Below are 13,447 nucleotides of genomic sequence, written 5' to 3' on the forward strand. Positions count from 1 at the left end.
ATTTATCTGTCAGATTCTGTGCTCAGCGCATGTGTAGTCACCCTGCCTCAAAGATCACCCTGAGTCATGCACAACCTCATGACTACAATCCCACACACTTCCTTATCACTCACGACTGTGTACCTACTGTCATCCCTTCACACATGGCATCACACAGTGCCTCACCCCCAGTAAGCTGACAGTCATATGCCATCTCAGAATATCCAGAACCTCTTGAAGGGTCTCCACAGAGCCTCACATGTAGTGTTACCTTTGTGCATCATAACTTTAAGTCATGATGATCACATGGGTCACCTCACGCAGCCTAACTCAGTTATAATGTTGCAGCTGGATACTATCCTCACAGAGCTACAGACACTGCTACATCTCCCACTCAATACTGCCATTTATACAGCCAAACATAGACTCACACCTCCAACTTCAGATTTTTATGTTTTTATTTTATAAAAGCTTTGAATGTACAGACAAGGGGGGTCTGGGATCTAGGGATTGGGCTGTAAAGACATTTATTTGCTGGCTAGAAGAGGGGAAGCCAGGTGTAGTTGTACATGCCTGTTATCCAAGTCTACAATTCCAGCCCTTGGGAATTGAGGGAAGGGGATCTAGAGTTCTAGACCGGCCTGGGCTACATGGTAAAAGCCTGATTTAAACCGCCCTGCTCACAAAAAAAGGAAGGAAAGAAGGAAGGAAGAAAGAAAGAAAGAAAGAAAAGAAAAGACTCAGGCAAGCATGGTGGAGCACTCCTATAATCCCAGCACTCAGTAAGAGGAGGCAGGGATCTGGGTTCAAGGTCAGTTTGATTATACAGCAAGACCTTGTATCAAGAAAATACAGAGGAGGTACCACCCTGCCCAAACACCATGCCACATGCTCTCAAGAAGTGAGTGGAGCCACCACCGTGGTGCTGGTGGTGGGAGGCACAGGGCCTGTGGCAAAGGAGCCTGCTGGTGAGCCCAGCAGGGGTCCAGGGAAAGGCATAAGATGGCTAACAGGCCCAGACAGCACCACAGGGGCTAGACCTTGGTACAGGTGAGGAGTACCTGGGGTACCCAGTGCCAAGCCTGAGGCTACCTCCCCACAATTTCCACTGTTGCTACTGCCAGCAACCACCATGAAGCCACCAGCTGGTCCTTCAGCTGCTCCTGCTCCTCCCAGACTGGATCCCCGCTTCTTTTTCCCTTTTCCAGATGCCTTGCGGTTGCGAGTCTGGATACCATCCTTCCGCATGGTCAGTGGCCGATTCACCTACAGAAAGGGAAGCAATAGGGGTGCCCAATTCCAACTCTGTGTCTGTATGTCTGGCCAAGTACACCATCTCCACCTCCCTTCTTTTGGAATAGGGAATTGACTCAAGGATGAGGAGAGCACAGCCCAGGGCTGACACAGATCCTGTCTTAAGCAATCTAGGATTGTAAAACACTGAGATTAGGGTCCTGGATTGACAGGAGTTACCCGAGACCAAAGGCATGGGGAGTGGAAGGGATAGAGAGAGGGAAGAAGAGTGAAGGAGGAAAGAATGGAGAAGGAAGGAGGAAGTTAACTGAAGAGAGAAAAGAGAAGAAGGAGGAGGAAGGAGAAAGAGAAGGAAAGGGCTAGGAAGGAAAGGTGAGAGGAAGATAGAAGAAAAGAGAAGAGATGATTCCAATAGGTTGGATGAGGAAAGAAAGCCTGGTGCAAGGACACCATAGTGTGAGGAGAGGAAAGCAAATGGAGGAGAGGCTCCAAGAGCCAGGGCATTTACCTGGTGTAGTTTATAGTAGAGGCCACAGGCATTGCACACAGGGTCTCCACTGGCATTTCTCCGCCACAGTGTTGTTGTGGTTGTCTGGCAGTTGGTGCACTGAGTACCTGCCCGTTTGCTAACAATCTGAGGGACAAAAGATGTGAGTACAGTGTTCAGTGGAGGTGAGCGTAGAGAACAGGGCTTGCAAGGCCTGTCAGAAGGACTCAAGGCAAAGGGGTAAGGGTCAGGTAAAGGCAAGGTTTCCTGTTCAGGACGTTTTCTTTTTCTGTATTCTATGAGAGACTCTACCAGTACCTCTCAACTCTGGCCACATACCAGAATTATTAGCAGTAAAGAACATCCTAAGTCTGGTACGTGGCTCTTGTCTAGCATCCATAAGCATGCATGGAGACCTGAGCTCCATCCCCAGTGCCATAAAACAAAAATCCCGATGTCTAGGATTGCAATGCTTAGCATTACAGCTCAGTTAAATTAGTACTGTGTGTGTGTGTGTGTGTGTGCGCGCGTGTGCACGCGTGCTTTTGTGTATGCTGATACTGGTGCTTGAACTCTAGGCTTGGGCACTGTCCCTGAATTCTTTTGTTCAAGGTTGAGCCGCAGCTCTACTTCTGGCCTTTTTGTGGTTAAATCGAGATAAAGAGTCTCTGCCCAGGGCTGGCTTGAAGCTATGCTCCTCAGATCTCAGCCTCCTGAGTAGATAGGATTCCAGGCATGAGTCATCAGCACCCAGTTAAATCAGCACCTTGGAGGAAGGGGCCTAGAGTGATTGCAGCGGGAAGTCAGGGATGAAAATCCCACTATTCAGGGCAAGGGTCAGCTTCTGTAGTGTGTGCACTGGATTTATTTTTCAAACCTCTGAGGGGGTAGGTAAAGGATGTGAGTTCCACATCAGAACCACGTTCTTACACAGGGATATAGTGGAGAAGATGAGGACCCATGTGGGAGGAGGAGGACGACAAGGATTTCCCTGCAGTAGGGGGCTACCATCCCATGCAGAGGGGCAGGCAATAGCTAGATAGGGGTTCCTGTGTGATGGGAGAAGGTGGGGTCTGGCCTCTACAGGATCAGGGCTCCTATGGAGTTGAGGCAGACCTACAGCCTTACCAGACGTTTCTTGGGCCGGATGAGGGGCCTGTTCTGCCCATTCATCTTGTGATAGAGGCCGCAGGCATTGCACAGGTAGTGGCCTGTCCTGTCCCTTCGCCACAGTGGAGTGGCTGTTGCTCCACAGTTGACACATTCCCTGGCCTCTGGTGGGGGTAAACAGAGAAGAGAGAACCAAGTTCAGTTTCACTTTGCTTTGTGCCACCCACCCCAACTCAACCTCCCAGTCCTTTCTTCAGACCCTTACCACAGGAAGCCAGTGGCAGGCTTCCATGAAACTTGGGGGAGGAATAGGCCACTGAATTCAGAGGGCTTCCAGTGGGAGAAAAGAAGGGACTGGAAAATTCAGGACTCCCGTAAGCACTGCTGGAGACAGGGATCGATGAAGGTAGTGCAGTCCCCAGGGTCAAAAGGTCGGGACTCAGCCTCTCTGTCTTCAAGGTCTCCAGGAAGGTGGTGCTGCTCTTCCCATCTGGATCATCCAAGGCCTGAGGAGGGACGTCCTCGCGGCTGGGGCACACAGTTGAGGCAGGGTAGAGCCCTGTCTTGCCATAGGCCCAGCCAGCATAGGGTGAGCCCCCGGGGATCCCTTCCATACAGTTGAGCAATGGGTACACCTGAAAAACTGTTGGGGATAGGGAGGAAAGAGGTGGGGAGATCAATCTAATGCCATCCTACCTTTAAGGCCCAAGGGTGTGCACTAGCCCTACATCGTGGTTAGGTTTCTAAACTTTCCGCAAGTTACCAGAACAGCTGCTGACACTGAGCCTTAGATCCTGAGCCCTACTTGTCATGGTAGTAACCACAATACCCTCTCACCGTTTCCTGTTTGTTTTTCGCAATAATGGGATTTGAACTCAGGGCCCTATGCTTTTTTTTTTCCTGTGTATGTGGTGCTGAGGAATCGAACCCAGGGCTTCATGCATGCTAGACAAGCACTTTCCCACTAAGCCACATTCCCAGCCCCAGGGCTCTGTGCTTTCTAGGCAAGGGCTCTATGCTTGAGTCATAGCCCCAACCCTTCTGCTAATCATTTCCAATGGGCTTTGAGAATGATTGGGATTTGTAGCCCACAGATAATTGGCAATGAGGCCAGCTAGCACACACTTCCGACCATGCTTTTTGACACGCTTGCCGCAGCATGGCGGACGGAGGAGTATTGGCCTTTCAGTCTAGACTTAAGTAGGAGAGGGGTCAGCACATTCATCTTCCTAGTCCCGGCATCCCCAAGATGACCTCTTAGTGGGATTCTAACCCAGCTAAAGATCTCCGTGGCAATCCCACCACACCCAGACCATGCCAAGGCAGCAACCCAACAGTTACCTGGAGAGTGTCTGTAGGCCTCAGTGTCCCGGTAGTAGGCCAGTGCAGTGGCTGCAGCCGTAGCGGTGCTTGGAGCTGAAGAAGTTGCTGAATCCAAGCTCTCAGGCCCAGAGGGGAAAAAGCCTCCTGACTCTGGTGTTGAGGATACCAGAGCAGGATCCACAAACTGGGGCAGGGGTTCCGAGGTCCCCAGGGCCCCTAGGCCAGGGAAATCCATGGGGATGGTGATGTTTAACCTGTGAAGGCAGGAAGAGCTCTGAGATGCAGAGCTCTGACTGCTCCTCTTCCTTCTAAATACTCCTCCTCCCAGCCTATCTCCTTGTCTCCATATTCCTCATTCCCATTTGCCAAATGCCCAAGTGCCCTCCTCTTCCTATCCTCCCTTTTTTTTTTTTTTTCGGTCGGTCATGGGGTTTGACCCCAGGGCCTGGGCGATGTCCCAGAGCTCTTTTTCACTCAAGGCTAGAGTTCTACCACTTTGACCCACAGCAACACTTCTGGTTTTCTAGTAGTTGAATGGAAATAAGAATCTCATGAACTTTCTTGCCTAGGCTGGCTTCAAACCACGATCCTCAGATCTTAGCCTCCTGAGTAGCTAGGATTACAGACTGGTGCCCAGCTCTCTCCTTCCTTCTTACATTTCCTTTTCCTCTCACTTCCTATCTCTCCTCCTGTCATCCTCCTCTTCTTTTCTTGCCTCACTAGTATTTCCTTTTTTCCCTGTCATCCACTTACCATCCATCATTTCACTTTTTTTCTCCTCTTTCCTTCCTCCCCATTTCTCTTACTTCCCTTTCTCCTATCTTTCCTCCTCTCTCTCCCTGAACTCCTTTCATTTCCCTCTCTTTCTTTTTTCTTTCCATTCCATCCTCATTCTCCCCTCCCTCTTCCTTTCTCTATTCTATCTTCCTTTCCCTCCTTTTCTACTTTGTCCATTTCTGCCTCCCTTGTTCATGTACCTTATCTCTCTTCCCCTTGTTGATCTCCTCTCCACTCCTTTTCTCCTTTTACCCTCACCTCCTGCCTCTTCTGTTTCTTTCATCCTTTCCTTTTCCTTTTTTTCTATCCTCCTTTACCTTTTTCTCCCTCTTTTTTCCTGTTCCTCCCCTCTTCCTCCATTTCCTCTTATTCTCTCTCTGTTATCTATCCTTCCTCCCCTACTCCTTTGTAAGAGTCTAAGTGGGGTGGGATTGGGAGTATAACCATCCCTATAGACCCTTGGGCAATCCCCCCAGGACCTTGGGGTCACCCTCCTGTGTTCCCCAAATCCATCCCTATCTATTGCATCTTGCCTTCAGACTTTCTCAGAAACCCCATGGTTTCCGGCTTCACTCCCCCACCCCCATCTCTGTTGAGGGCCCCCTTAGTTCCTCCCTGTCCCATGGGGGGGGGTCAGTAACCCCCACTGCTTATCTCTGCCATCCCCGCCCAACTTTTGAAATCACCCCACGGCTACTGGCTTCCTCTAAGGAGGGTGACAGGTTGGGGGTACTCCTCCCATACCCTGCCCCCCTGGGAAAGGTGCCTCAGTTATGCTTCCAGGTATCTTCAGGTCCCACCACCATCCCCAGGCATCAGTTTCCCTACCTGCTCTATTCGAGGTGGTAACAGGCTTAACTAAGATCTCCGGAAATGGCTTGTTGTCTCTGTCTGGCCAGTTTGTATCCCTGGGTCTCATTTCCTTTGTTTCCCTTCAAATCTTCCTTAAGTGTTTCTCCCCCATCTTCCTATGTTTTTGTGATAGACTTGCACAACCGCCCCTCCCCCCTGCTCTGTGAATACATATTTCCCCTCCCTCATTTGTCCTTTCACGTTTATTTCTATCCACCTTTATTTCTGTCTCTTTCTGTATGGGTCTCTCTCAGCACTCCTGTTATTATTCTTGCTTTCTCCCTCATCTCCTTCTGCATGTCTCTGTATCTCTTCAACATTGTCACTCTATCTCCCTCTACCTCTTTTACCTCTCTTTGAGCTGTTGGATCTCTGTTACTCTTCCATATCCTGCAATACATGTTGTCACACAAAACCCCCAAGAAGGAGTCAAGGGACCTATCTGTGGATTTGTCTGCTCTGTGCCCTCTCTGTGTAGTGGGGTGACAGATGGAATAGAAGGCAACCTTCAGACAAGCCCCTTATCCTATTGTGTAGCTAGGCCAAGGGCTGCATCCAGAGTTGGAGTCCATGCTGGGAGAAAGAGACAATCCATGGATGTGCCCATCACCACTGTCACCACCTTCTTCCTGGCTCCATACTTCTCCTGTCTCTCCCTGCTTCCTTGTCTGACCCTGCACCATCTCTGTCTCTGATTCTGTCTCTGTCTTCCCTATTCTTTTTGTCTATCTGTCTGTCTGTCTGTCGGTGTGTCTCCCCCACCTCTCTCTCATTTTCTGCTCCTGCTTCTTCCTCTCTCCTACTGTTACTTTGTCTCCCTTAGAGCTTCTATCTCTGTTTCTCCTTTATGTTTGTTCATATCTTTTGTCTCATTCTTTTTAGGTGTCTTCCCATGTTTTGTTTCTCCTTCCCTTCTCGCTCCTCTGCACTCTGCATCTCTTGTTACCATGTATTTCCTCATCCTTCATCCTCACCCCCCCCCAATATTTTCCCTCTAGACCCTCACACTTTGATGAGTCCAGGGATGCCCACCCCTCCTGTGGCAGCTCCCACCCCCACTTCAGTTATCACTCTCTGGACAGAGATAAGTTTATCTCAAGTTTGGGGGATATGAAAGCTCCTTATCAGCTACCCCACTAGAAAAAGCAACTGCCCCAACCAGAGGCACAGGCGGCAGCAGCACCCTCCAGTCTCTCTTCTACTCTCCCTCGGCCCAGCCCCTCGCCCCAGGTAACTCATGTCCCAACCCTCTGCTGAGGGTCTCATGGGACCGGAAGGGGCAGATATGAGGCTTGGGGTGGTTAGAAGTAGAGTCTGAAGGTGAGATGTGTCATTGAGTCAGAGAAAGATGTGGGTTATAGCTGTGGAGTTTGGGGGAAGCAAATATGGGATTTAAGAAGCAGAACCCAATTTGGGAATTGGAGACCCATGTTGGGTTCAGAGATAGGTTGAGAAGACAGATGAGACTGGGGAATCTGATGAAGTGTGAGAGTCAGATATAAAGCTGGAAAGGTAGAAATGTAGATTAGGGTCAGAGATGGATTTTGTGGGGACAAGGGTCATAGAAAAAATATAAGGGGTATTGGGAATGTGGCCTAGTGGTAGAGTGCTTGTCTAGCATGCAGGAAGCCCTGGGTTTGATTCCTCAGCACTACATACACAGAAAAGGCCAGAAGTGGTGCTGTGTCTCAAGTGGTAGAGTGCTAGCCTTGAGCAAAAAGAAGCCAGGGTCAGTGCTCAGGCCCTGAGTTCAAGTCCCAGAACTGGCAAAAAAAGAAAAAATATAAAGAGGTAAAGTTTAGGAAGCAGAGATCACCTTGAGAAGGCAATAATGTAGCTAATGGTTAGAAATGATAGGTGCACAGAAGGAGATGGAAAAGTCAAAATACAATTAGAGCAGAAAAAAGGCAGAGTCAGCGGGACTTAGGGGGCAAACAGGTTTTAGATCTAGGGTAGGGTTTAGGAAAGGCAGACATGAAGGTTCATTTGGGAGAATAGAGTTAGTGTCCAGAGTAATCAACATTCTGGCCAACAGTCAGAAGCTGGAGAAAGAAGTGGTTTGGGGAGATGAAAGCAAGGAGGACAGGGAGCAGATATTGGGTTGGTGAGGCAGAATGGGGTAAGAGAATGAAGCTAGGTTAGGCAGGTCTGAGACAGTTTTGGGGGGCTAGAAAGAATTCGAAACAGAGATAAGGGGATTGTGTAGTGTATAAGGCATTTGAGAACAGAAATTGCTTTGGAGGAGCAAAAGTAAGGGTTTTCTGGAGAACTCAGGGAGACAAGTTTGAGTAACTGGACATGAAATTTGAGGTAAAGGTAGCAGTTCTGGGGTAAAGGCATATGGGGGTGGGTAGACTTGATCTCGAGGGAATGCAGAGCTTGAGGCATAAGAAGCTAAAGGCTTAGGGTCACGTAGCTCTCTAGGGAGGAGTAGGTAGAAGGCGGAGAAGGATGGGGTGAGAGGTAAAAATGAGGTTGCAAAGACAGCAGTGGATGTGAGAAACTGTGGAAGGATTCAGGGGTGGCCAGTACTTTAGGGGGAGCAGTGCGTAGGGCAGCCTGGACAGTGTGGAGAACTAGCCAAAAGTCTAGGGACAGCAAGCTAGGGTTTCCTTGCTGGGGCTTTTCAGGGGGATTGAGACTGACCTGGGCTGGTTGGTGCAGAGGGTTCAGCCACCTTGGGGATGTAGTGAGCTCAGTGTGATCCCAAGGGGTGTCCTGGCTGGCCTTGGCCTTTGAGGCTCCCTTCCTCCCTCCCACCCTCCCTCTCTCTCTTCTCCCTCCTCCCTCCTCCCCAGGGAGTGGCTGGTGCCCCAGTGGGTGGGGCGGTGTAGGGGAGGGGGCGTGCCCCTGCTTATGGGGGGGCCTCTTTGGACACTTGGGGGCCCTCCACCCTACCTGTCCACCTTGTGGATTGTTGGACCCAGCTTGCTTTGGACTTCCATGGAGTTCAGGGTCTAGCTAAGTGACATGGGCTGCAATCAAGATAAATGCAGACAGCAGATAGAGGTTCTTGACTCCTCAGAGCTTTTCAGTGAGAAAAGCTCCCACTCTGTGCCCAGCTATGTGTGCGCTGGATCCATATGTGTGTATATATATGTGTATATATATACACACACATATATATACATATATACATATATATATATATATATATATGTTCCTTCCTGGCCACAGGGTGGGCATGGATGGGGCTTATACCCATTTCCAAGGTGACAAGAATGAGGTTCAGAAAGGTTTCATAGAATTTGAGACAGAGCTTGTGGGCCACTTTGAGGAGTCAGGCTCCTGGGCTAGGCCAGGTTCAGGGCCAGCAGGAGGCCAGGACACTGTCCCTCAGTGACTGGGGCTCATGCCTGGAGCTTACGCCAGCTCCAGCCTGCCCTGGGGCAGCAGATAACCCTTATCAGATGGAGGCCACTGTGGCTGTTGGTGCCTGCAGTAACAGGCTGACTTGGGGTTAGGGAACAGTGTGGGCGGGCACTCGGGGACATTGGCCTGTACTTGCCCGCCATACTGCACTGGAGGCGGGAAACTGAGGTGCTACCCAGGGCAAGTTGTCCTGTAAATCTTTGAGGCAGGAGATAGGGTGTGGAAAGGATGAAGACAGAGGCAGACATGAAAATGAGACAGAGTGCACATGATACATAGAACAAAAAGAGAGGTGGATGAAGGCTGCAAGATGGTACTGAAAGAAGAGAGGCCTGGAGAGAGCCCAAGACAGAATGTGATACAGATGGACCATAGGTAAAAGAGAACCAGAAAATGACAGAGGCTGAGTACACAAGTGAAGAAACCAGAACCAAGAAATCAGACAGAGGATGTTGTAGAAGGGCTCTGAAACAGATATTCATAGACCAGTCTCAGTCTGAGAGCCTAGTTGGCAGTCCAGGGAAAGTCCTGTACTAGTGGCAGGTGGTCCTTGTGTAGGGGAGCTGGAGATATGGACTGATGTGGTTTATTTGGCTCTGCCCTGAGCCTGCTCTGAGGGATTCACCCTCCTCCTTCAGAGGGTCACTGAGCCCTAAATCCAGTCCCAACCCTTTTGCATTGCCGGACTTCCCCTGAATATTACCACAGTGCCTCGCACTATCATAGTGCCTCACACTGAGCCTTTCACTGTATAAAAGCATCTGACCTATGCACACAGTAGGTGTCGAACTGCAGTCTCCATAGGGCAAGGGCATAAGACTCCCTTGTCATGGTCCTGGAATTCTATGGGACCAGGAACTCTCCTCATCCATTCTACAGTTAGGGAGACTGGAGATCTGCAGAGGGCAAGCATGGAGCCCCAAGTCAGTGGGGTCAGCTTGCTTTCCAGTCCATCCTAGAGGGAGAAGACAATTCTCATTCTACCTGTCTGCATTTCCTTGTACTAGTAGGCAAAATAGGAGAGTTGAGGAAAAAGCTAAGCTGAGGTTAGCTTCCTATTTGTCCACCACCTGCTATGTGTTCCTCTGGGTGTTGAACCTTCTTCAATAAGAAGGCAGGGTACTGCCACATGCTTGCCAGTCAGCCCACCCTTCTTCATAAACCTCATAGATCTTTTTTTTTTTTAAACAAGAAGTTTATTTAAACAACAAGATGCTTGACTTGAAGGGAAAACTATCTAGGATTCTTTTTTTTAAGAGTAATTTACCCCTACTTAAAGACAGATTGCCCAATGTGTAACAGCTACATAAAAAATGTTATAAAATTGTCCTTGGTTTTACAATGATATATGAAAACATTAAAATTCTCCAAGCAAACAAGGTATGCAAGGATTTTTTTCTTTTTTTGTTAAAACAGTGAGAGCAAAATAACTTACTGAAATATAAAGATAAAAGCTGAATGAGCATGCCACTAATGGAGAAGGGGGATATTTTCACAGAACCAGTATTTTTCACCATCCCATCTTCATTTGGTGTCCATCAAAATATACCATTGGCCATTTTGTTGTTTTTTTTTTTTTAAAAGGAAAAGAAAAAGAAAAAAGAAAAGTAATATGCTTGTGCACATACACCAGTTACTTTATGTACAATAAAGGAATGGGGAAGGGGAAAATGAAAGAATAGAGAAAACTATACTGTAGTAGTCAGGATGTGGTGGAACCAAATTGCAGTTTTCTAATTAAGAATGTATTCTTGGTCTATAAGAACAAAGTTCTGGAGCAAAGTAGCAGGTCCCCTTTCTTAGTAGACACCTCCTGTCTGTTGCTGGAACACATCAATTGTATCTTCATCCTCCATTTCCAACTGTGAAGGTGTGTCTGTTTCATTGATTGGCTGCCCATCAAATCGGAATCTGATCTGCCTCATCGATAAACCCTGTCGTTCACAATAGGCTTTCATTAGTTTACTAAGTGGTGTATGCCTCTTAATCTTAAACTGCACCACAGAACCATCCTGCCCCGCCACCTTCAAATTAATATGATCGTTGTTCTCAGTCTTGACTCCTTCCTTGGGCTTTTCGTCGGTCATCGGCGAGCCCCAAGTCTCCTCAGATGCTGCCTCACAAAAGAGGCCCCCCGGTCCGCACCGAATGAGCACACAGGCAGCACCACAGCGGCTGGAGGAGGTGGCAGCGGTGAACCTCATAGATCTTCACCAACATTCCTCCAGGCCTCTTTCCCCATTTGTAAAAATGGAGGTAACAACAGCACCTACTCTCTCTCCAGGCCGACTGGGAGACTGAATGAGTTTTAATCACTGCGAAGTGGTTTTAGTTGCCTTGAATCTGAGACCTCAAAAATCCAAACCAAAACAACAACAAAAAGCCCCAATTCAACTCTTCTAGCTGGGCACAAGTGGCTCATGCCTGTAATCCTAGCAGTTTAAGAGGTTGAGATAAAAGGATCCTGCTTCAAAGCCAGCCCAGGCAGGAAAGTCTGTGAGACTCTTAGCTCCGATTAAAAACTACCAAAAAGTGGTAGGGCATTATCCTTGAGCCTAGACCCTGACTTCAAACCCCAGGACTGGCACCAAAAAACCTTCGACTATTCTAATTTTGTTGAGTATTTTCATTTGAGTCTAAAATTTCAGTGCTTGATATTCTAATTTATTTGCTGAGTGCCTATTGTATACAAGGGAGGGTCCTGGCCCTTTCTAACTAACACTGCTTTTTCTGTTTGTTTTTGTCAGTTGTGGGGCTAAAACTCAGGGCCTGGAGGCTATCCCTGAACCTCTTTGAGCTAAAGGCTAGCACTCTACCACTAGAGCCACAGCACCACTTAGCACTGCTTTTTTTGTGTGCTATTACTGGGGCTTAAACTCAGGGCCTATGCTCTCTCTAACTTTTTTACTCAAGGCTGGTGCTTTACCATTTGGGCCACAGCTCCATTTCTGTTTTTTACTGGTTAATTGAAGAGATAAGTGTTTCATGGACTTTTCTGCCATAGCTGGTTTTGAACTTCAATTCTCAGATCTCAGCCTCCTGAATAGCTAAGATTGCAGGTGTAAACCACTATTCCCTGGTTTAGTACTGCTTCTAATTCTGATGTTTTGGGTTGATACTACTAGTAATACCAAGTTGATACTAAATGCTTAATCCATACTAGCACAAATCTACATTTTAATAGTTATATTAATCTAATACTAATTCTAATATAACATTAATACTGTCATGGCAAGGGAAGGTCTGACATTGTCCAAAAAGAAATGTACTCATATTGGACACCTGCGGCTCATGCCTGTAATCCTAGCTACTCAGGAGGCTGAGATCTGAGAATAGCAGTTCGAAGCCAACCCAAGCAGGAAAGTTCATGAGACTTTTTTTTTTTTGGCCAGTCCTGGGGCTTGAACTCAGAGCCTGAGCACTGTCCCTGGCTTCTTTTTGCTCAAGGCTAGCACTCCACCACTTGAGCCACAACACCACTTTTGGCTTTCTCTCTATATGTGGCGCAGAGGAATCAAACCCAGGGCTTCATGTAGGCGAGGCAAGCACTTTACCACTAGGCCATATTCCCAGCCCCTGTACATCACCTTGATAATAACAATACAAATAATTTTTTAAAATACTGTAATTACTGCTAATTCTAAAACTAATAATATTTGATTAGGACAATGATAGGGATGGAGCCTAGCGCTTCTTGTTTATCAAAGACTCTACTACTGAGCTGCATCCCCAAGCCCTAAAACTATTTACTATTTATTATAATTTGAAGAACAATAAAACAGTAATTCTGATACTGGTATTTTTCTGCACAAATACACTAACAGGCACAGGCATAATTTTATTCCATTCTCACCCAGCTCCATGTAGTGTAAATGTGTGCAATCACTCCAATCTTTCAAACCAGGAGTAAGTACACATCCTTATCTTGGGTCTTATACCAATTGACTGCCTGATTCTTGGGCAATCTACTCTCTGAGCCTCAGTTGCTTCACCTGGAAAATGGGTATAATCCCTTCCTCCACATAGACTGTAACCATTTAGTACATTTAGACTGTAACCATTTAGGGCCTGCCTGATCCTTCATAAATGGCATACTGTGTAAATGGCCATTCTCTCCTCATACCAGTTATTATTATTATTATTTTTTTTTTGGTGAGTCCTGGGGCTTGGACTCAGGGCCTGAGCACTGTCCCTGGCTTCTTTTTGCTCAAGGCTAGCACTCTGCCACTTGAGCCACACGCCACTTCTGGCCATTTTCTGTATATGTGGTGCTGGGGAATCGAACCCAGGGCC

General features: G+C 47.7%; 2 protein-coding genes across 2 annotated transcripts; both read right to left on the bottom strand.

The window, feature by feature from the left end:
• Positions 1-532: 532 nt before the first annotated feature.
• Gata1 (GATA binding protein 1) lies at positions 533-8,526 on the bottom strand. Its single transcript, XM_048335648.1, has 6 exons — positions 8,429-8,526; positions 4,172-4,407; positions 3,096-3,473; positions 2,849-2,994; positions 1,742-1,867; positions 533-1,245 (listed from the first exon to the last, which is right to left on the bottom strand). Exons 2-6 carry the CDS (start codon positions 4,386-4,388, stop codon positions 874-876), a joined length of 1,239 nt encoding a protein of 412 aa, XP_048191605.1. The 5' UTR covers positions 4,389-4,407; positions 8,429-8,526; the 3' UTR covers positions 533-873.
• Positions 8,527-10,734: 2,208 nt separating this feature from the next.
• Positions 10,735-11,241, bottom strand: LOC125343329 (small ubiquitin-related modifier 2-like). The gene has a single exon (XM_048335672.1). The coding sequence runs from the start codon at positions 11,239-11,241 to the stop codon at positions 10,954-10,956; it is 288 nt and encodes a 95-aa protein (XP_048191629.1). The 3' UTR covers positions 10,735-10,953.
• Positions 11,242-13,447: the final 2,206 nt, after the last annotated feature.

This window comes from Perognathus longimembris, chromosome 28 (genome assembly GCF_023159225.1).
Source record: "Perognathus longimembris pacificus isolate PPM17 chromosome 28, ASM2315922v1, whole genome shotgun sequence".
Lineage (NCBI taxonomy): Eukaryota > Metazoa > Chordata > Mammalia > Rodentia > Heteromyidae > Perognathus > Perognathus longimembris.